The sequence below is a fragment of the Capsicum annuum genome, chromosome 3 (genome assembly GCF_002878395.1).
Source record: "Capsicum annuum cultivar UCD-10X-F1 chromosome 3, UCD10Xv1.1, whole genome shotgun sequence".
NCBI classification, from domain to species: Eukaryota; Viridiplantae; Streptophyta; class Magnoliopsida; order Solanales; family Solanaceae; genus Capsicum; species Capsicum annuum.
The window spans coordinates 37135971-37157908 of record NC_061113.1 but is presented as its reverse complement, the minus strand read 5'-3'; the positions used below and the strand labels follow the sequence as shown (position 1 = coordinate 37157908).

At 40.1% G+C, this 21938-nt stretch overlaps 1 protein-coding gene across 5 annotated transcripts in view; it reads left to right on the top strand.

Annotated features, from left to right (window-relative positions):
• Positions 1-21938, top strand: part of LOC107863925 (piezo-type mechanosensitive ion channel homolog) — a 53639-nt gene that overhangs the window by 12511 nt on the left and 19190 nt on the right. For all 5 annotated transcript variants that reach the window (XR_001672495.2, XM_016710130.2, XM_016710128.2 and 2 more), the window contains 4 exons: positions 7002-7117; positions 7789-7873; positions 11364-11579; positions 11669-11846. Coding sequence is in view for 4 of the 5 variants with exons in the window: in XM_016710130.2 (XP_016565616.1) it covers positions 7002-7117; positions 7789-7873; positions 11364-11579; positions 11669-11846 (595 nt within the window). In the remaining variant the exon portion in view is untranslated. The remainder of the gene's footprint in view (positions 1-7001; positions 7118-7788; positions 7874-11363; positions 11580-11668; positions 11847-21938) is intronic.

Below are 21938 nucleotides of genomic sequence, written 5' to 3'. Positions count from 1 at the left end.
CTATCACTATCAATTGTTACTAACTGCCTCACTAACTACTTTTCTGATGTGGCGCACTAACTAACTTCTTGAGATATCAACAGTAGTAATTCCACTTCTCCTGTGTAATTAATTTCCTACAATGTTTACAGTAACAGTGTAGCTACTTTCCTGAAATGCTTATATCAGTACTTCCCTCCATAAAAGATCCTTGACCTCAAGGATCAAAATCAGGAAACCTAGTCTCGAGGACAGTAAGAAACTCCCAGGTAGCAGCATCTGCTGGTACTCCATGCCACTTAACCAACACCTGTGCAACCGCTTTATTACCTTTCTTCACCATCCTTCTCTGTCGTATAGCTTCAGGATCAGGGCAGTGAGGACTAGCAACATCAGTGGTGGGAGGGTAGGCAATTTGGGAAGGAACTTCATAACACCTCTTTAATAATGAAACATGCACAGTTGGATGGATCTTGACTGAAGCTGGAAACAACAATGTGTAAGCAACAAGTCCCACTCTTTTCAAAGTCTGGAAAGGCCCATAATATCTTGCAACTAACTTGTGGAAGGGTTGAGCCGAAACGCTAACTTGCTTATAAGGTTGCACCTTAAAATAGACCCAATCCCCAACAACAAAGACCCTATCACTTCTATGAGTATCTGCTGCTTGTTTCATCCTATGTTATGCCCTCACAAGATGGTGTTTAAGGAGTGGAAGTTTCAATTCTCTGTTGAAAAGAGTTTGATCTACTTCAATAAAAGAAGACTCACCAGGGAGGGATGGGAGATGTAGAGGGGGAGGTCGACCATAAAGAGCCTCATATGGAGTGAGGTTAATTGCAGAATAATGACTAGTATTACCAATACTTAGCCATAGGTAGGCAAGTGAACCAACCAATACCATCTTCAGCACAAAAACATCACAAATAAGTTTCTAAACACCTGTTTAAGACCTCAGACCTCAGTCTAGTCTGACCATCAGATTGAGGGTGGTAGGCAGATGACATGATAAGCTGAACATCCTGTAGTGAGAACAACTCTTGCCAAAAAGTGCTTAAGAACAAAGCATCCCTACCTCTAGTGATAGTATCAGGAAGACCATGTCACCTTACTATGACATCCATAAACACCTTCGCCACAGATTCAGCAGTATAAGTGTGCTTCAAGGGTATGAAATGGCCACACTTACTTAGCCTGTCAATTACCACCAGAATGACTTCATAGCCATGTGATTTAGGCAACCCATCTATGAAGTTCATGCTGATTTGGGACCATACCACCTTAGGAATTGGAAGTGGTTGTAATAGACCAGGATAAGCGGCTAAATTAACTTTATTTTTCTGACACACATCACATCTCTGTACAAACAACTTGACATCCTTGCTCAAACCTTTCCAGTAAAATAGAGTTAGCAACCTCAATGTGGCATCAACACTAGAGTGACCACCCTGAGCAGTGGAGTGCCAAAAAGTGATAATGTTCTTCCTTAATTGATCTGATTTGCCAATAACCAATCTACCCTTCCTCCTGAGTTGGTTATTTCTCCATGTGAATTGGAAGAACTAGTGGGATCAACTTGTAACCGGTCAATGAGAGTCTTCAATTCTACATCAGATTCCCAACTCTCCTCAATGGCCTGTAAAAGGTCAGAACTGGTATTAGAAATGACCAGAGATAAGAGCTCAACACTTGATACTCTGGAGAGAGCATCAACAACTTTATTTTCTACTCCCTTCTTATACTCAATGGTATAATCAAAGGGCATGAGCTTGGTTAGCCACATCAGTTGCGAATTGGTATGTAACTTCTGTTCAATGAGAAACTTTAGGGCCTTTTGATCAGTTCGTATAATAAATGTTTGTCCCAAAAGATATTGAGACCATTTAGTCACAGCATGTACCATAGCTAGTAACTCCCTATCATATACCGATAATGCTGCATGCTTCGGTGATAAAGATTTACTGATAAAGGCTATAGGGTGGCCTTGTTGCTTCAAAACAACACCAATTCCATATCCACTTGCATCAGTCTCAACTACAAAGGTCTTGGTCATATCAGGTAGAGCCAATACAGTTGAAGCAGTAAGGGCTAACTTGAGTTTTTCAAATGCATCAATAGCTTATTGAGAGACCATTTGAAGTTGTCCTTCTTTAAGAGGTCATGTAGAGGTTTACATATCATACCAAAGCCTTGGATGAACCTTCTATAATACCCTACTAACCCGATGAATCCTCTCAGTTGTTTCAAAGTTGTAGGAATAGGCCAGTTTTTGACAGGTTCTATTTTCTTGGGATCAGTGGAGACTCCTTCCTCTATGATAAAATGCCCTAAATATTCAATTCTTTTCACCCCAAAGAAGCACTTTCTTTCTTTAGCAAATGGTTGATGTTTCTTTATTTCTTGAAAAACAGATCTCAAATGCCTCACATGGTCCTCTAAGGTCTTGCTGTAAATCAGGATATCATAAAAAAAAACCAACACAAACTTCCTAAAAAAAAGCTTCATCAAGCCTTGAAAAGTTACAGGTGCATTAGATAGCCCAAAGGGCATAACAAGGTACTCATAGAGGCCTGAATGAGTCCTAAATGTAGTCTTAGGTATGTCTTCAGTAGCCATTCTCAATTGGTGATAACCAGACCCGAGATCTATCTTATTAAAAATCTTGGACCCTCCTAGTTCATCCGATAAGTCTTCTACTATTAGAATGGGAAATTTGTTCTTCACTGTGGCCTTATTGAGGTCTCTATAATCAACACATAACCTCCACGTACCATCTTTCTTCCCTACCCATACCCTAAGTTGTGCGGACTCTTCACTTTCAATGCCGCACCCGTGTTAGGTTCTTCAAAAATACACTACTTTGGGAGAGTCTGACACACACCCGTTGTCATTTTTGAAGAGTCCGAGCAACATAGCCAATACCACAGGTGCAGCATAAGGACTGCAGCTTGGTTGAATGATGCCTTGATCCAACATCTGATTTACCAAGGTCTCTATCACATCCTTTTTAACTGCTGGATATCGATAAAGGCCTTTTATTAATAGGTTCAGTCCCTTGGTGCAGCACTACTCTGTGATCAAATACCCCTCTAGATGGGGAAGTTGAGTAGGTTCATCAAGCAATTCCTTGAACTCAACTAGTAAACTAGATAGGATACTGTCAGATTCAACTCCTACAGCTTCTAATGCATACCATTGTACATCATTACGCCTGGTAGGTATCAATTGAATCATGCATAATTGAGCTTGATTACCTGAAATTTTTGCTAACTTCCCAGCATTTGTGGTCAAAATTTGTTTACCAAATCCTCTCAACACATGTCTCTTGCCCCTGTACAAGATTTCCATAGTTAAATCTTTAAAGTTCATCTTGATATCCCCAAGGGTGAGTTGCCATTGCACTCCAAGTACTACTCCACAACTTTCCAAGGGTAACAACAAAAATTCAGCAGAGAACTTTGCTCCTTGCAATAGCCAAGACAATTTGCACATCTTTTCAACCTTCATAGTTCCATTAGCTGCTGCAACTTCCTGAGACATAATAGTAGTTACTGGACACCCCAATTGATCCACTAAGGAGGGATCAATGAAGTTATGCCTGTATCCACCAGAATATGCAAGGGTTTCTTTAAGTGGTAACCAGTGACTTTCAAAGTTTTGTAGCCTAGTGATATATTCAAAGCATGAAGAGATATCTCCACTTGTTCTTGATTTTGGTTCTACCCAATTTCTTGAATCATCAATGTTTTTTATGCATCTTCTTCAAGATCTTGGTCACACTCTTCCTGTACTTCCTCTAATTCTAGTATGGATAACTATTTTAAATTCCTGCATTTGTGGCCAATGACATACTTCTCATCACAGGAAAAATATAGTCCTTTTGCCCTCTTCTCATTCGTTTCTTTTGGGCTTATTGTTCTCCTATGAAAGTTCTTTTGTTGGTTGAACCCCTTGCTTGGAGTAGGCAAGATAGCTTTCCTCTGGTTCCTTTGATCTCCAAATCCGCTATTCTGATGTAGTAATCTAATAGGGGAAGAAGAAGGATGCCTAACAACAACAAGATAGGCTTCTTGCATTCTAGCAATCTCGTAAACTTGAGACAATGTAGTGGGGTTGGTTATCTTTACTGCAATATTCAACTCAGGTATCAGCCCCCCAATATAACAACTGATTGCATTTTCCGCAGATAAATTTACCCGTGTTAAATGCATCTCAAATATTCTCTGGTACTCTCTTACACTTCCAACTTGTTTCACCTTCTTGACTTCCTCCATAGGATCATCGAAATCGGTACCAAATCTCTCTACCATGGCTAGGGCATACTCATTCCATGATGCAGGTTGGAGATATTGTCTCTATCTCATGAAAGCCAAATGCCACTGAATGGCTTCACCCTTCGACTATAAAACGGCTATTCCAACTTTTTCTTCAGGTACATTTCTACAGCAAAAAATTGTTCAATCTTGAACAACTAAGATCGTAGGTCGTCCCCGTTAAACCATAAAAACTCCATTCTAGACCACCTATTGAAATTTGAGTGGTGGGAATGGTAATTGTTGGGGCTTTTCTCCTTATCCCTTGTTCCTCTTTCTGCGGATTCTTCAACCTTAGAAGGATTATTATCCCATTCCAATGGTGTTTTCTCCCTTCGATTTTCCCCGGCCAACAACTGACTCTTCAACTCTATCACAGTTTGATCGAGTTTTTCCAAGGAAGAGACCTTCTCTGCCAATGACCTAACTTCCGTTATTAACTATTGCATTATGTCCCATAATTCTCCTACATCTGTAGCTGGGAAATCATTGCTGCGATCCCCATTTGATCGATTCTTCGCCATTATTGCCAAGAAATGTCTCTGATACCATTGATGATAGAATTCAAGGAACTTACGAGAAACTCGAGTGAATTCGAACTACAACAGGAATTCTACAGAGGAATTCAAGTGGAATAACTCAATAGAGAATGGAAGATAAGAAATGAAGATGAGTGAGTGTAGAAACTAAATTGTATTATTTGATTGTTAACTGCAATGAATGGAATTACGATGATTTATACTAACTGACTATCACTATCAATTGTTACTAACTGCCTCACTAACTACTTTGTTGACATGGCGCACTAACTACTTGAGCTATCAACAGTAGTAATTCCACTTCCCCTGTGTAACTAATCTCCTGCAATGTTCACAGTAACTGTGTAGTTACTTTCCTGAAATGCTTGTATCGCAGTATAGGGAGAGGAAGAGGGACTTACACATGATGTTTTTCGATCTACAGAAGGCGTATGACGAAGTTCCCAAGGAGGTTCTTTGGAGGTGCTTGGAGGTTAGAGGTGTTCCGATGGCGTACACTAGGTCAATTAGGGACATGTAGATGGAGCGAAAACTCGGGTGAGGATGGTGGGAGGAGATTTCGAGCACTTTCCTGTTTTGACAAAGTTGCACCAGGGATCGACTCTTAGCTCATATTTATTCGCATTGGTGATGGATGTTTTGATGCTGTATATTCAAGGGGAGGTGCCTTGGTGTATGTAATTTGCTGATGATGTAGTTTTGATTGACAAGACTAGGGAAGGAGTTAATGATAATTTAGAGGTTTGGAGACAAACCCTGGAGTCTAAAGGGTTTAGGTTAAGCAGGACCAAGACGGAATACTTGGAGTGCAAGTGTTGTGATTTGATGAATGAGGCCGACGTGGTAGTGAAGCTGGATTTCCAGACCGTTTGGAAGAAAGATAGTTTCAAGCATCTTGTTTCAAGTATCTTGGGTCTATGACACATGGGAATTGATAGATTGACGAGGATGTCACTCACCGTATTGGTGCTAGGTGGATAAAATGAAGGCTTGCCGTTGGAGTTGTGTGATAAGAAGGTGCCTCCTAGACTTAAAAGCAAGTTCTATAGAGTGGTAGTCTTGCCGGCGATGTTTTATGGAGCGGAGTGTTGGCTAGTTAAGAATTCCCACATCCAAAAGTTGAAGGCGGCGGAAATGAGGATGCTGTTACTAGGAAAGATAGGGTTAGAAATGAGGTTATTCGAGAGAAGGTAGGAGTTACTTCGGTGGAAGACAAGATGCGAGAAGTGTAGTTGAGGTGGTTCGGGCATGTGATGAGGAGGTGCACGAAAGCCCCAATGCGGATATCCGAGACATTGGCTATGGATGGTTTCAGGCGGGGTAGAGGGTAGGCCGAAGAAGTATTGGAGGGAGGTGATTAGACATGAAATGAAGTAGTTACAACTTATTGAGGACATGACCCTAGATAGGAAGGTGTGGAGGATGCAAATTAGGGTAGAGGGTTAATAGGTTGGAGTTCATCCTTGCTAGTAGGAAGGGATGCTTTGATTATAGCCGTGGCAATAGTCGTAGTAAAGGGTGTGTTGTGGTTTCTTGTTCGTGGTGTTTGGGTGATGTTTGTGATTTCAGATAAATAGTTTATAGTTTTACTCTGTGGGTGTCTTGTTTTTTTTGTTTTTGTTTTTCTCTATTAGTGTGTTATTTCATCTTTTTTTGTTTTTATTACGTCTCTTTATATTGTTTTTTGTTCTGAGCCGGGGGTCAGTCGGAAACAACCTCTCTACTTAATCTGAGGAAATAGTATGGACTGCGTACTCTTTACCCTCCCAGACCCCACTTTGTGGGTATTCACTAGGTATGTCGTTGTTGTTTTCCCCTTTTATTCAAGCCTTTCCCTATTTCCTTTGGCGGATCATCTGGACATTCTTATGGGACTACTATTCCAGGTTCTCTATTTACATGGAGCTATCTTAGGACTTCGGTTCTATATGATAGTTTCTTTTGGAAGATTTAGAGGGAAATTTTTTTGATTTGGCCTAACCTCTGGAATGATCCATCTGTGATAATTTGCGTTAGAATAGTTTTGTTTTCCATTCTCATGTGTATGTTATTTATTTAAACCAATTGTAATCTCTCTTGCTGTTTTTAAAACAAATGCACTTTCTCGTTCATTCTCAACAGTCCAGGTAGTTGGAGTGGATAACACTGTGATTTTATTGACCATATGCAGATCTCATTCATTGAAGGTGATTTGGAGGAAATGTATCTCATCATGACCATGCGAGAAGGAAACTTGACTGAGCGGCTTCTTCCCTCAAGGCATTCCTTTTTTGTTCGCCAATACAGGTGGCTGCTGCAGTGTTTATATTTATTGATCTATCTCATGCCACTTCTTTATCTTATTTTACACTACTTCTCCACACCATTGGCATACAGAGTTACCTTAAAAGTTCCGGATGCATTTTTTTTGTGTTTGGAAACAGTATTTTTGTAGTTTGTACAAGATGATCCTATGTAATACGTGGCACATAAAAGAGTTCTTGAGTTGCAACAAGGTCAGTGCCAAAATTGATCGAGTATGAGCAATAGTCATACCAAAGTTTTTTAATTCCTTATACATGTAGTATCCTTACTATGGCTAGTGGGCAGCCTGATGCATAAAGCATCCCGCGTTAGCAAGGTACGGGGAAGGACCGCATCCCAAGGGATGTGATGTAGACAGTCTATCCTAATGCTAGCAATATTGGCTGCTTCCAAAACTTGAACCATCCTTGCTATGGCTAGTTATGGAACAGAAATCTTATTTTCCGTTCCTAGAAATTTTTGAAAGATCATATTTTGACAGCATTGATTACATTTCCTCCTTTTGGTTGTGAATCCTTGCTTTTCTTTGCTGATGATTAGGGAGAAGTTGTTTTACCTTTTATAAGTTTCTGGTTTCTGATTTGTTTGAATTTCTTGGTGGATACATTCTGTGAAGTCTTTCTCAAAACCTATATATTCTATTGTGATTGCAGATCTGGTGTGAGGCATACTAATGTTTTGTTGAAGAGGACAGTTTTCCGAATTTTCACTATCAACTTTTTCACGTACGGCTTCCCGGTACATGTTCTTAAACGACTATGAACTGTGGTCTGTCTTTCCTTTTTCCTCTTTGATTTTCCAAAAATCCTCCAAGTAGCTACCAATTTCCCAAAAAAAAAAAAAAACCTCCAAGTAGCTGCAACGTATATGCTCCAAATAGGTTGCAACATGAAATGATATTCTGGTAACTTTCAGGCCAGATAACATGAAAGTGGTTCCCTGGAAATCCAAACTGATTAGATGAGTGCAGGAAACCCGATTTATTCCCTCAACAAGAGCTTATAATTATATGACTCCTTTAAAAAAAACATCTATTCCAACCTTATCTCCATGAATCCTAATTAGCATGTGATGAACTTTGCTTGTAAAGCATTTTAATCACACCTTTGAATTCAACTACTTTCCAGTTTTGAACATTCCTCCTAGCCCAAATAATGCTGCCCTTTTGTAAATGCTGGATCTATTATATAGTAATCGCCACGATCCAAAATTTGAATAGATGTGATGGCACCTGCCCTAACCTTCTAGGCAAACCTTAAGTCGATTTTAAAACCATTTAACTAATTATAGTGTGGAAAGTTAGTGATAACCAATATCAACTCATTAACGAAATTTTATAGTCAACAATATGTGGGAAACAGGAAATAACACCACCTCCCACCCCACAAAAAAATAAAAAATAAAAATTACCGGTGTTATGTACAAGAGCTTCTGAAATGTGAATACAAAAGCAAAAAGTGATCTTGCTACAACTGTCTGAAATGAAAAGACAATATATATCTAAGAAGTGGCGTCCAGTTTGCCGATGGTCAGTGCCTCCTTGCCCAAGACTAGTGCTTGGAACATCATCTACACAGAAGAGGCGCATCAAGAAAAGAGTGAGCACGGGAAACATGTGTACTTAGCAGCATCACCGTCCGATCCTAAACTGAAGTGGTGGCAAGGATTGGTTTTGCTAATGCTACTTCCACACTTCAAATTTTGTCGAAGGTTGTTTGTTCAATTCTTGCTCACTGTAGTGTATGGTTATTGTAGACGTGTAAAGGTTCAGGAGGTTGAGGGTGCTATTCATGCATGCACAAGGGAAAGAGCAATTGTGCCAGACGAGATTCCCATAGAATTTTGGAATAACATAGGCGAGGAAGGTATAGAGTGGCTTGCCGAGTTGTTGAATGTCATTTCAAGATGGCGAAGATGCCCAAAGCTTGGAGATAGAGTATGATGATTCCGTTGTATAAGAACAAGGGTGACATTTAGGATTGCAACAATTATAGTGGTATCAAGATGTTAAATCACACTGTGAAGGTTTGGGAGGAGGGTGGCGGAGTTGAGATTGAGGAGGATAGTGACTATTTTTGAGAATCAATTCGGATTCATACTGGGATGGTTGAATACAAAAACCATTCATCTAGTAAGTAGATGGTGGAATAATATAAAAGAGGAAGAAGGGCTTACACATGGCGTGCATCGATCTATAAAGGACTTACAATGGTTCGTTGGAGGTGTACTAGCGGCGTATACTAGGTTGATTAAGGGCTTGTACAATGAAGCTAAGACTTGGGTAAGAACTATAGGAGAAGGACTTAGAGCATTTTCCATAATGATGGGGTTGCACCAGGGATTGACCCTTCACCCATTTTATTTGCCTTGGTGATAGATATATTAATGCAGTAACTTCAAGATGAGGTGTCATGGTGTATGTTATTTTCGGATGACGTAGTTTTGATTAATGAGACTTGCGAAGGTGTTAGTGCTAAGTTAGAGGTGTGGAGACAAACCTTGGAGTTAAAGGGTTTAGATTGAACAGGACCAAGACTGAATATTTGGAGTGCAAGTTCAATGAGGTGACACAGGAGGCTGATGTGTAGGTGAGGCTTGATACTTAGGCGACTCAAAAGAGAGTTAGTTTCAAGTACCTTGAGTCTAGTATTCAAAGTAATGAAGAGTTGACGAGGATGTCACTCACTGTATTAGTGCTGGGTGGATGAAATTGAGGCTCCTATCCAGAGTCTTGTATGATAAAAAAAATGCCTCCTAAACCTAAAGGCAAGTTATATAGAGTGACGGTTAGACCAATAATGTTTTATGGGATGGAGTGTTGGAAACTCTCACATCTAAAGGATGAAGGTGGCAAAGATGAGGATGTTGCGATAGATGTGTGGGTTTACTAGAAGAGATAAGATTAGAAATGAGGATATCCGAGATAAGGTGGGAGTGAGATGGTGGAGGACAAGATACGGGAAATAAGGTTGAGATGGTTTGGACATGTAATGAGGAGATGCACGGATGCTCGATACAAGGTGTGAGCGGTTGGCTAAGGATGGATTTAGGAGAGGTAAAGGTAGACCGAAGAAATATTGGAGAGAGGTAATTAGATAGGACATGACGCATTTTCAGCTTGCCGAGGACATGACCCTAGATAGGAAGGTATGGAGAACGTGAATTAGGGTAGAAGGTTAGTAGGAAGAAGTACGTCCTTTCTAGAGGTAGAAGTGCTATGTCTTGTACTCTTGTTGTCCGTACTAGTAGTCATAGTGCTATCCTTGTAGTTGTTCTTGGCATTTTGGTGATGCTTGTTGTTTTGGGTAGATCGGTTGCAGTAATATTTCGAGGTAGTCTTGTTTCAGGTACTATCTGTCGCTTCGTTACTACCTATTGTTACTTGGTTCTTTTATTACGTTTTCTTCTAGACTCTTTTGTCTTGAGCTAGGGTCTATCAAAAATATCCTCTTTGCCTCACTTCTGACTAGTGATATGATCTGCATACACACTACTCTCCCCAGAACCCACTTGGTGGGAATAAACTGAGTATGTTGTTGTAGTGTTTCCACCTTTTCTTTTTAGCTTTGGTCTTCCGACAACTTTGATGCATTGTTTTGGGCTTTTGACATTCTCCACACCTTTCAATTATACTTTTGTCAATTAACATGTTGATATTGTTTGTTGAGTACTTTTTATTTTATTTTTTTATCTTTTGGTTGTTCAATCCTTACACCCTTTTTAAGAATCGTGGTGATTTTCAAAGATAATATATGGTTAAAGGGGTACTAATTTGGATGGAAACAAACCAAAAAGTTTGAAATAAAGTAGAACATTGCAAAGTGAAAGAAAGAAAAGCATATAAATTTTTAAGAATGGCTCAATGGAAGAGAGCATGACAAGGTGACTTAAAATTTAGTGGGTTAAGGTTACCGCTTCTGGTTATCATCCCTTGGTGAAAATCCTACCTCCACCACTCCCATCATTGATACAAGAAGTATTAGTGATACAAGATGTGTTGTCCATATTGAAAACCTTAGTTGTATTCGTTTGGGGTCCCAGTGAGGACTGAAATGGTCATTTTTGAACCCTTTCTTTGGTATGACACACTTTTCACTTTTTCAAATTTTGATATGTATCATGTAATATTCACATTATGTATTAAACAGAGCCATTATATGATACCTTATAACAAGTATTATTCACCATATTTGTTTTTATGTTTAACTTTTGATGGCGAATGTGACAGATCTCCTTGTTTGCCCTTTCTTTTTGGAGCTTCCATTTTGCAAGTGTATGTGCATTTGGACTGCTTGCATATGTTGGCTACATATTGTATGCTTTTCCGTCCTTGTTTCGTCTTCATCGATTGAATGGGTTGCTTCTAGTCTTCATTCTTTTGTGGGCAGTCAGCACATATATATTCAATGTGGCCTTTGTTTTCCTCAACTGGAAGCTTGGGAAGGTATCCTTCTACTTTGCTGTTAGATTCCAGTCATGTCAGATCAGTTAATTCTTGCAAGTTGACAAGGTCGTTGGATTGTGAGCTTTTAGGACATGGAGATCTGGGAGATGGTTGGATTGTGGCGTTATTCTAGTCCTGGCCTCTTCTTGCTTGCACAGTTTTTCCTCGGAATCCTTGTCGCAGTTGGTAATCTTGTAAATAACTCTGTTTTTCTGTGCTTGTCAGATGAAGAGAGTCAATCATCGAATGACAGCTTCAACGAGGAAGGTACCCATGGCTACTTTAATCTCAATCAAAAAATACAATAATGTCCTCACCTCATATATACTCAGTCATACATCAATACTCTGCTCTAAACTGGCTGAGTTAGCTAAAGCTACCTTAGTTTTTTTACATTAACTTGTCATTGTTGTGTATATGCAATTTATGGTAGGACTTGCGGAAGGGCTGGGGCTTCCTTAATACAAAAAATGAAATATTGACTGTCCAGATAAAATGTATCGTTATATTTCATGTACATGCTGTATTGATTGAAAAGAGAAATGTGAGGGTTCCAAATTATGGATAATGATTCAGCCTCCATGTACAATTAATTGAGGATGACTTCCATTTCCTGAGTTGACTCACCTGTCATTTAATACCCAAGTCTTCTGATGTTGAAATAACTTGCTTATGCACCTTAGAAAAAAGTGGCATGAACTCTTGTACTGCTAGGATTATGGAAGTTCTAAAAATATTTCTATGCATATGGATAAGTGTGGATGTATAGTCTTCAATCTTCATACTAGCAAAATGTTGGCAGAATGGTAACTTAGAGTTTTACTGGTTTTGGGTCCTGATATTGGATTAATGGATCATAAACCAAACCTACATTGTTATCTCACTATTTTTCTGTGTCCAAAATTGGATGTAACACATCTACCATGCAGGCTATAGCGTCTTTTGTTTGGCTACAAGCAAACTTTATCCTTGCTACAAAGTATACTACTATCACGTCTGTATTAAGAAATATGTTGATCCACTGTCTGAGTAGGTGAATCATGGTCACTTGTTTGTTCTGTTATGTTGAATGCAAATGAGCTTCATTATTTTATATTCATTAGTCAGCTGGAAGAGTCACATCAATTGAATAGTTGATTGTTTATGTATCTGGCTATTTTGGCTACTGATTGGTTAGCTACACACTTAATTTGAGGTCTGAAACATTCTGTAATGTCACAAGCATTTGTTTGAGGAGGAAACTGATTGGAAAGAAATCGTAGATGTTTTGGTGGGATTTCAACTCCTAACTCTTCTCTGAAGTTCAAGTGTTTGATGTTTCTCTTTAGCTGGAGCAATTTAACCCCTGTAAACGATCTCTTGTAGATTTCATTAGTCCCTTGTCTTTAGCTTAACAACCGTACTTTTTGCACATACTGGGAAATGACTCAATGTTATATTTGTAGGTTTTCGTATCTAGGAGCTTTCCCTAATTTTCTTTGTACTGTTTTCAGCATCTTCTTGATGCAGGCTTAAGTGTTTTTTTTTTTTGTAGGGGTGGGGGTTAGGTTTTAGTCATATTGGCAGGGAAGAGTGTGAGCAGTTAGAGAGGGCAATCGAAGAGGAAGAGATGAAGATGGCGTTGGAGGGATGTGTGGGTGACAAAACTTCGGAGATGGTTTCTTTGTGGCTTGAATGTTGTCTAATATGTAGGCAACCATGCGGGCACACAAATCTGTAATTGCAGTCAGATGAGTGCAAGGAGAGATCCGGCTGCAAATGATGTTCAGCCATATTCGGGCCTCAGCAGGTCGGGTTTGCATTCCGAGAGTTGGTGACTTGACTAAGTTGATTATTGACAAAACTTCGGAGATGGTTTCTTTGTGGCTTTCTTTCGTCATTGTTGGAATACGGTCAAATCCGATGTGATCGATACTATTGCTGAGTTTCAAGAGAGGGGTGAATTCGAAAAGAGTTTGGATGCTTTGTTTGTTGTCATTATTCCTAAACGCGAGAGAGCTTTAAGCATGAAATATTATAGACCTATTAGTCTAGTGGGAAACATTTATAAGATCATCTCGAAGGTGCTTTCCATAAGACTTAGGAAGGTGATTGGAAAGAAATCACCTTTATGGAAGGTAGACAAATTTTGGATGCGGCCTTAGTGGCAAATAAAGTGGTAGATTCAAGGAGAAAGCAAGGATTACTAGGTGTGTTGTGTAAGCTTGATCTTGAGAAGGCATATTATCTTGTGAGTTGGAGTTCCCTAGATTTCATCATGATTTAGATGGGATTTGGCCCAAAATGGAACAGAGTTTGCATTTCTTCTATGAGATATTCAGTTTTAGTGAATGGAAATCCATGCGTTTTTTTAGAGGTCAGGGGCCTGAGACAAGAGAATCCTTTATCTTCGATCTTATTTATTCTAGTTATGGAACCTTTGAGCAGGATGATAGGCAAAGCTGTCATATTTTAAGGGCTTTAGTGCAGCGATTAGGGGTGTTGGGGCAGTGTCGGTTTCCCACTTATTGTTTGCAAATTATACTCTGGTTTGTTGAGATTAACCTAAGAAGTTTCATTAGGAGAGGTGGTTGGCATTAGGGTGCTTGCTCAGGCTTTGAACTGCAGGGTGGTAGCTCTTCCGACTACCTACCTTGGATTACCATTGTGGGCTTCAAATAAGGATGTTTAGGTGTGGAATCTGATTCTTCAGAGGGTTGAGAAGAGATTAGTGGGGTGGTGAAAAAGATACCTAGTCCAAAGGATGAAGAGAGTTGTTTATTTTTCTTATAACCGTGGCGTGCGGGCCAGCTTATACACACCTCTACTAGTTCCAGAGGTATAGAGGATATCTGCCATGTCCTTCCATCAACAGGTACCAGGTAACTCTCAGGTAACTCTATTCACCAAGGCTAGAACAGATAGGAAGAAATCACCTAGTGTTTATCGCTGATGAAATGAACCTGAGACCTCATGGTGCTCAATCCAACTTCATTGAACCACTGGGCCACACCCTTAGGTGCGAAGTGCTTATTAAGAGCACTTTAGTATTCCCACTTTATGTCTTTGTTTCAGGATCTAGCTTCAGTCACAGGAAAATTAGAGAGGTTGCAGAGAAAATTTCTTTAGGATAAAGCGGAAGGAGTAAAGAAATTTCACTTGGTGCAATGGTGTAATGAAAGACTGTCACATCTCCTAAAAAATGGGGAGATCTCGGGATTAAAGATTTGGCATTATGTAATAAGGCTTTTTTGGGCAAATGGCTATGGCGTTTCAGATAGAGGTATAAGCTTTTTGGAGAGAGGTGATAGTTGATAAGTATGGAGTTATAGAAGGGGTATGGAGAACTAGAGATGCCACTATGCCTTTCAGGTTGGCTTGTGGAGGAATATAATGAAGGGATGGATGATTTCAACGGAAATATCTCATTCAAGGTTGGAAATGGAAGGAGAGTTTAAGTTTTGGGGACATAGGTGGTGCAGAGATAATTTATTGAAAGATAACTTTCAGAGTTTGTATAGAATGTCATGCCAAGGAGATATGTCAGTCCAAGAAATTAGGGAGATATATGGCAGAGAGGCTTTTTGGCTTGAGATTGAGAAGATATTTCCATGATTGGGAGGTGTGCGAGCTCTAAAGGTTGATTGGCCATCCTTCACAGGCAAGTCAATTCAGTAAATAAACCTGATGCTTTGGGGTAGAGTTTGCAGAACAATGGAGTTATCTCTGTAAAATCTTTCTATGAGAAACTCTTATTCAGGAAGGAGGTTGTGTTTCCTTGTGATGCAATTTGGATAGCGCTAGTGCTAAGAAATGTGCTTTTTGCCTCCTGGCTAGCATCTAGAAGGGTGGTATTGACAGCGGAAAATCTTAGAAAGCATAAGGTTGCCTGTGTCAACTTGTGTTACATGTGTAAGGAGATAGGGGAAGAAGTGGATCATCTTTTTATCCATTGTGTATTTACCATAAGATTATGGTGGGATATGGTTTGGTGGTTCGGAGTTTCTTGGGTAATGCCAAAAATTGTGAATGATTTAGTGTTTTGTTGGAGAAGTTGGAATATGAGGTGAAGGCGTAAGGCATGGAATTTGATGGCTCTGGCGTTGATGTGGGCTTCTGAGAGGGTAGAGGCGAGTTTCCTCAGTTGTGGAATAGCCTCCGGTCTTATTTTCTTTTGGTGCACCCATAAATTTCCTTGTTGTATGTGATCAGGAGGTCACGGGTTCAAGCCTTGGAAACAGCCTCTGGCAGAAATGCAAGGTAAGGCTGCGTACGATACACCCTAGGCCCTTCCCTGGACACCGCGCGTAGTGGTAGCTGTAGTGCATCGGGATGCCCTTTTTATAGAAGAATGGGTGGATTTTGTAGAGAATCAGATTTTGTTGGTTTTTTACCTTTGGGTTTATGTGGGAATTAATGGAGGAAAATATTATTGAATTATGTGTTTACATAATTACATCGAGACCCTATTTATAGACACTATAGTACAATCCTTTTCCAAGTAGGATTTTTATATACTATTCCTATTTTTACTCATATTCTAACACTTTCCCTTAAGCTGGTGCATACAAATCATATGTACCTAGCTTGTTACAAATGTAATTAATACGAGGACTGGTGAAGGACTTGATGAAGATATCTGCAAGTTGATCACTTGACTTTACAAATTTTGTAACAATATTTCTTGAGAGTATCTTTTCTCTGATAAAGTGACAATCAATCTCTATGTGTTTAGTCCTATCATGAAACATTAGATTTGATGCGATATGAAGGGCTGCTTGATTATCACACACAAGTTTCATCTTACTGGTTTCTCCACATTTTAGTTCTCTCAGCAACTGTTTGATCCAAACTAGCTCACAAGTTGCTACAACCATTGCTCGATATTCTACTTCTGCACTAGATCGAGCAACCACACTCTATTTTTTACTCTTTCAATACACCAAATTATCCCCTACTAAAACACAATTTCCGGAGGTAGAACGTCTATCAGAGGGTGATCCTGTCCAATTAGCATCTGTGTATCGAATGATATGCTCGTGACCTCGATCCTCAAAGAGTAGTCCTTTACCTGGAGCTGACTTTATATATTGCAAAATGCGAACAATTGCATCCCAATGACTATCCCAGAGGGAGTCATAAACTGACTTACAACACTCATAGGAAAGGATATATCAGGCCTAGTCACGGTGAGCTAATTCACTTTCCAACCAACCACCTATCCTTTTAGGATCACTGTATGGCTCCCCCTGTCCTGGTAGAAGTTTAGTAGTTGGATCCATAGGAGTGTCAATGGGTCTACATCCCATCATTCCTGTCTCCTAAAAAATGTCTAAAGCATACTTGCGTTGAGAAATAATAATACCTGATCTGGATTGAGAAACTTCAATACCTAGAAAATATTTCAGTCTGCTGAGGTGTCTAGTCTGAAAATGCTGAAAGAGATGTTGCTTCAATTCAGTGATACCATCTTCATCATGCCGGTGATAATGATATCATCAACATAAACCACCAGATAAATACACAGATTTGGTTGAGAATGTCGATAAAACACTGAGTGATCAGCTCCACTACGAATCATGCCAAACTGTTGAATTACTGTGCTGAATTTTCCAAACCAAGCTCGAGGGGACTGTTTCAGACCATAGAGTGACCTGCGCAATCGACATACAAGGCTATTAGACTCCCGCTGAGCAACAAAATTAGGTGGTTGCTCTATATAGACTTCGTCCTCAAGAGCACCATGCGGAAAAACATTCTTAATATCCAACTGATAAAGAGGCCAATGGCGAACGACAACAATGGATAGAAAAAGACGGACATATGCTATTTTAGCCACTGGAGAAAAAGTGTCACCATAATCAAGCCCAAATATTTGCGTGTATCCTTTGGCAATAAGGTGAGCCTTAAGCCGATCAACCTGACTAGACCAACTTTGACTGCATAAGCCCAACGGCAACCAACAGTAGATTTACCTGCAGGAAGGGAAACAAGCTCCCAAGTACCACTCGTATGTAAAGCATACATCTCATCTATCATAGCCTGCTTCCATCGTGAATGAGAAAATGCTTCACCTATAGTCTAAGGGATGAAAATAGAGGACATAGATGATACAAAAGCATAATGGGTTGTTGATAAACGACGATAACTCAAGAAAGTATAGTGTGGGTTAACATTACAAGTGGAACACATACCTTTTTGAAGTGCAACTGATTGACTAGGAGAAGACAAGTCCGCAGTAGGAGCAGCGTCCGACGCTTGACATGAATTATTTGGGACTAATGGTGGACGCGGACGACGATGATAAGTCAGAAGTGGTGGCACTGCAGCTGGAGACATAGAAGTAACCGTTGATTCCTTAAAGGTTGGTTCGGGTGAGTCTGGAAATACGGGTACAACCAAGGATGGTGCGGGTAAGACTGGAGATACAGGTAAAATCTCAGAGATATTAGGATTATCAGAAGATATATAGTTAGGTCGAGATTAAAAAAAGTGACATCGATGGACATAAAGTAGCGATGAAGATCCTGTGAATAACAATGATACCCTTTTTGAACTCGAGAGTAACCAAGGAAGACACACTTGAGAGCATGAAGGACTACGTTATGAACAAAGCATGTGCTTCCAAAGACACAAGGGGGGATAGAGTAGAGATGTGACTGTGGAAATAATATAGAACGGGGAACCTTATTTTGAATAGAAGATGATGGCATTTTATTAATTAGATAACAAGATGTGAGGACTGTGTCGCCCCAAAAATGCAGCGGAACATGGGATTCAATGAGAAGAGTGCGAGCAGTCTCAAGAAGATGCCTATGTTTCCTTTCTGCTGTACCATTCTGCTGAGGTGTGTATGGACAAGATGTCTGGTGAACAATTCCTTGATGAGTCATAAATTCCTGACACTGAGAGGATAAGTATTCTAAGGCATTATCACTACGAAAAGTATGAATAGAAACACCAAATTGAGTTTGTATTTCAGCACAAAAACTTTTGAATATAGAAAATATCTCAGAACGATCTTTTATGAAGAAAATCCATGTACATCTTGAAAAATCATCAATAAAACTAACGAAATAACGAAAACCTAAATATGAACTGACTCTAAGAGGACCCCAAACATTAGAATGTACTAATGAGAAAATAGACTCTGAATGACTTTCAATGCTACGTGGGAAAGTAGCACGGGTGTGTTTCCCAAATTGGCATGACTCACAATCTAATATGGATAAACTAGACAAACTAGGCACCATCTTTTGTAGCTTGGATAGACTCGGATGTCCCAAACATTTGTGAATTAGGTCTGGAGGGTCTGTAACGGAGCATGCTGTGAAGGAATTTGAAGAGGTAAGATGGTAAAGGCCTTGTGATTCATGTCCTGCGCCAGTCGTCTGTCCTGTACTGCAGTCCTGCATTAGAAAAGAGTCATAAAAAAGTTATGCTACAATTAAGGGCACGTGTCAAACGACTAACAGATGCAAGATTAAAAGGACAACCAGGGACATAAAGAACAGAGTCTAGAGTGACAGAAGATAGGGGTTTGTCTTGCCCAATTCCTTTTGGTTTTGTTTGGATCTCATTGGCTAAAGTAATTGCAGGAAGAGATTATGAATAAACAATATTAGACAAAAGTGATTTGTTACCAGAAATATGATCAGAAGCACCCAAGTCCACAATCCATGATCCAAGAGTACTAGACTGTGAAGCACAAGCAAAAGGATTACCAGCAACAAAAGCAAGCATCAGGTTGGGCAACCGAGGCTACTTGTGGAGATGTCTGATTACTTGCTCGATACTGAAGGAACTCATCATATTCTGTTTCGGCAATATGAGCATTATTGGATGGTCGATTAGGCTGTGGAGATATTTTCTTACTTGCTCGATTCCGAAGGAACTCATTATATTCCTTTACAACAATAGGATCATAACTGGGTGGTGGATCGTGCAAACTATGACATATCCTAAGTGTGTCCAACTTTATGACAATAACTACACTTCGATCGAGATTTTCCAGAACGACCTCCTCCTCTTTAATTTCCATAGACTGATATGTTCGTTTTTCTATGGTTTGAGCTGCAAGAATAGAAGAGCCAACAGTGGGAGATGAAATTACTTTGTGACTGGGAGGCACAGCAAGGCGAAGCAGACGAGAGAATAACTCATCAATTGTAGGAACCGTAGAACTAGCTAAAATCTGATCACGTACAGCATCATGGTAAGTAGAAAGTCTTGCAAGTGTAAGAACTAAAGACAACATCTGTCTGTGCTCTTGTTGTTTTTCCACATCCGCAGTGACGGGCATCAATGTATCAAATTCTTCCATGACTGCTTGTACTTGTCCCAAGTAAGTAGACGTATCAGATTCTTGTTTCTTCAAGTTGGTCATTCGAGATATCACATCATAAAATGAGATAAGTCATTAGTGTATAAAGCACGAGCCTTTTCCCAAACTAAATAACACGTCTAGAATAGACGAAACAAGGGCATCAACTTGGAATCACAAGATCGCCATTAGAGACTACATAGTTGAGCGTTAACTTTCTCCTATTGCTCTTTAACTTTCGCATCTTCCGCACTAGATTTTGCCTTTTCATCTACCACACTAGCCTTTTCTTTAAGTGATCCTGGACACCTTGACCTTTGCACCACAATTCAACCGAGGAAGCTCAGGTTAAATAATTTAAACTTCCCATTAAAGGTTCGGAAGTGATCATAGGACTTGAACTTCCAATTCCTATATTTTTGGAGCCAAAAATATCATGCCCAAAAGACATCTTGGGAATTTGACTTAAAAATCCTAAGAAACAGTTACTGAATGTCTGGAAACAGTTACTAAAAAATATGGTCGCCGGAATTTAGGTTCCGGCGATCGAAATCTCAAAATACTTGGTGGAATCTGGAAAAGAGTAAGTAGTCGGAGTCGGAATTGATCGGCGACCCCAACGGAAAAAAGAACAACTCAAAAATTCGACCGGTCATGGCCTCACGCGCCGGCGCGTGACGAGATCTCGCCGGAATTTCAGGATTCCGGCCGGCGCTTGTCAGGTAATATTCCGGCGGTTTTGGTCAGTTTTTTGTCTCCTGATCTTTTCGATTCTTTTGGTGGTGTTGTATTTTTCACACAGCCCACAAAATAAAATATGACACAAATCAGTCACCGGAATTGACAGTTATTTTTTTCTGATGTTTCTAACCAACTCTCTGATACCATGTGAGAATTAATGGAGAAAAATTTACTGAATTATGTGTTTACATAATTACATCGAGACCCTATTTATAGACACTATAGTACAATCCTTTTCCAAGTAGAATTTTTATATACTATTCCTATTTCTAGGAAGGAGGCTAAGTCAGCAGTCACGGCAGCTAAGACGGCCGCTTTTGAGAGCTTGTATGCAGGGTTACAGGGGAAAGGATGGGAGAAAAAGTTGTTTAGACTCGCTAAGGCTAGGGAGAGGAAGGGTCGTGACCTCGATTAGGTGAGGTGCATTAAGGGGGCGGACGGTAGAGTGTTGGTGGAGGACGGCCACATTAAGAATAAATGGCAGTCGTACTTTCATAGGCTCTTGAATGGCGAAGGGGATAGAGCTATTGTGTTAGGGGAACTGGAGCACTCAGAGGAGTGTCGGGATTTTAGCTATTGTAGACGTTTTAAGGTAGAAGAGGTTAGAGAGGCTGTTCGCAGGATGCGAAGGGGTAGGGCGACGGGGCCGGACGAGATACCGGTGGAGTTTTGGAAGTTCGTTGGAGAGGCTGGTGTAAGGTGGTTGACTGAATTGTTTAATGAAATCTTCAAGATGGCAAAGATGCCCGAGGCTTGGAGGTGGAGTACCATGATCCCTCTCTATAAGAATGGGTGACATCCAGAGTTGCAATAACTATAGGGGAATTAAGTTATTGAGTCACTCTATGAAGATTTGGGAGAGAGTGGTCGAGGTGAGGCTGAGACGGATAGTGTCTATTTCGAAAAACCAGTTTGGATTTATGCCTAGCCGCTCGACGATGGAGGCAATTCACCTGGTGCGGAGGTTGGTGGAACAGTATAGGGAAAGGAAGAAGGACCTGCACATGGTGTTTATCGACCTGGAGAAGGCTTACGACAAAGTCCCCAGGGAGGTGCTTTGGAGATGTTTGGAGGTGAGTGGAGTACCGCTGGCATATATCAGAGCAATTAAGGATATGTATGATGGAGCGAAAACTCAGGTGAGGACGGCGGGAGGAGACTCAGAGCATTTCACTGTCTTGACAGGATTGCATCAAGGATCTACTCTTAGTCCCTTTTTGTTTGCGTTGGTGATGGATGTGTTGACGCGGCGTATTCAAGGGGAGGTGCCTTGGTGTATGCTTTTTGCAGACGATGTAGTTCTGATAGATGAGACT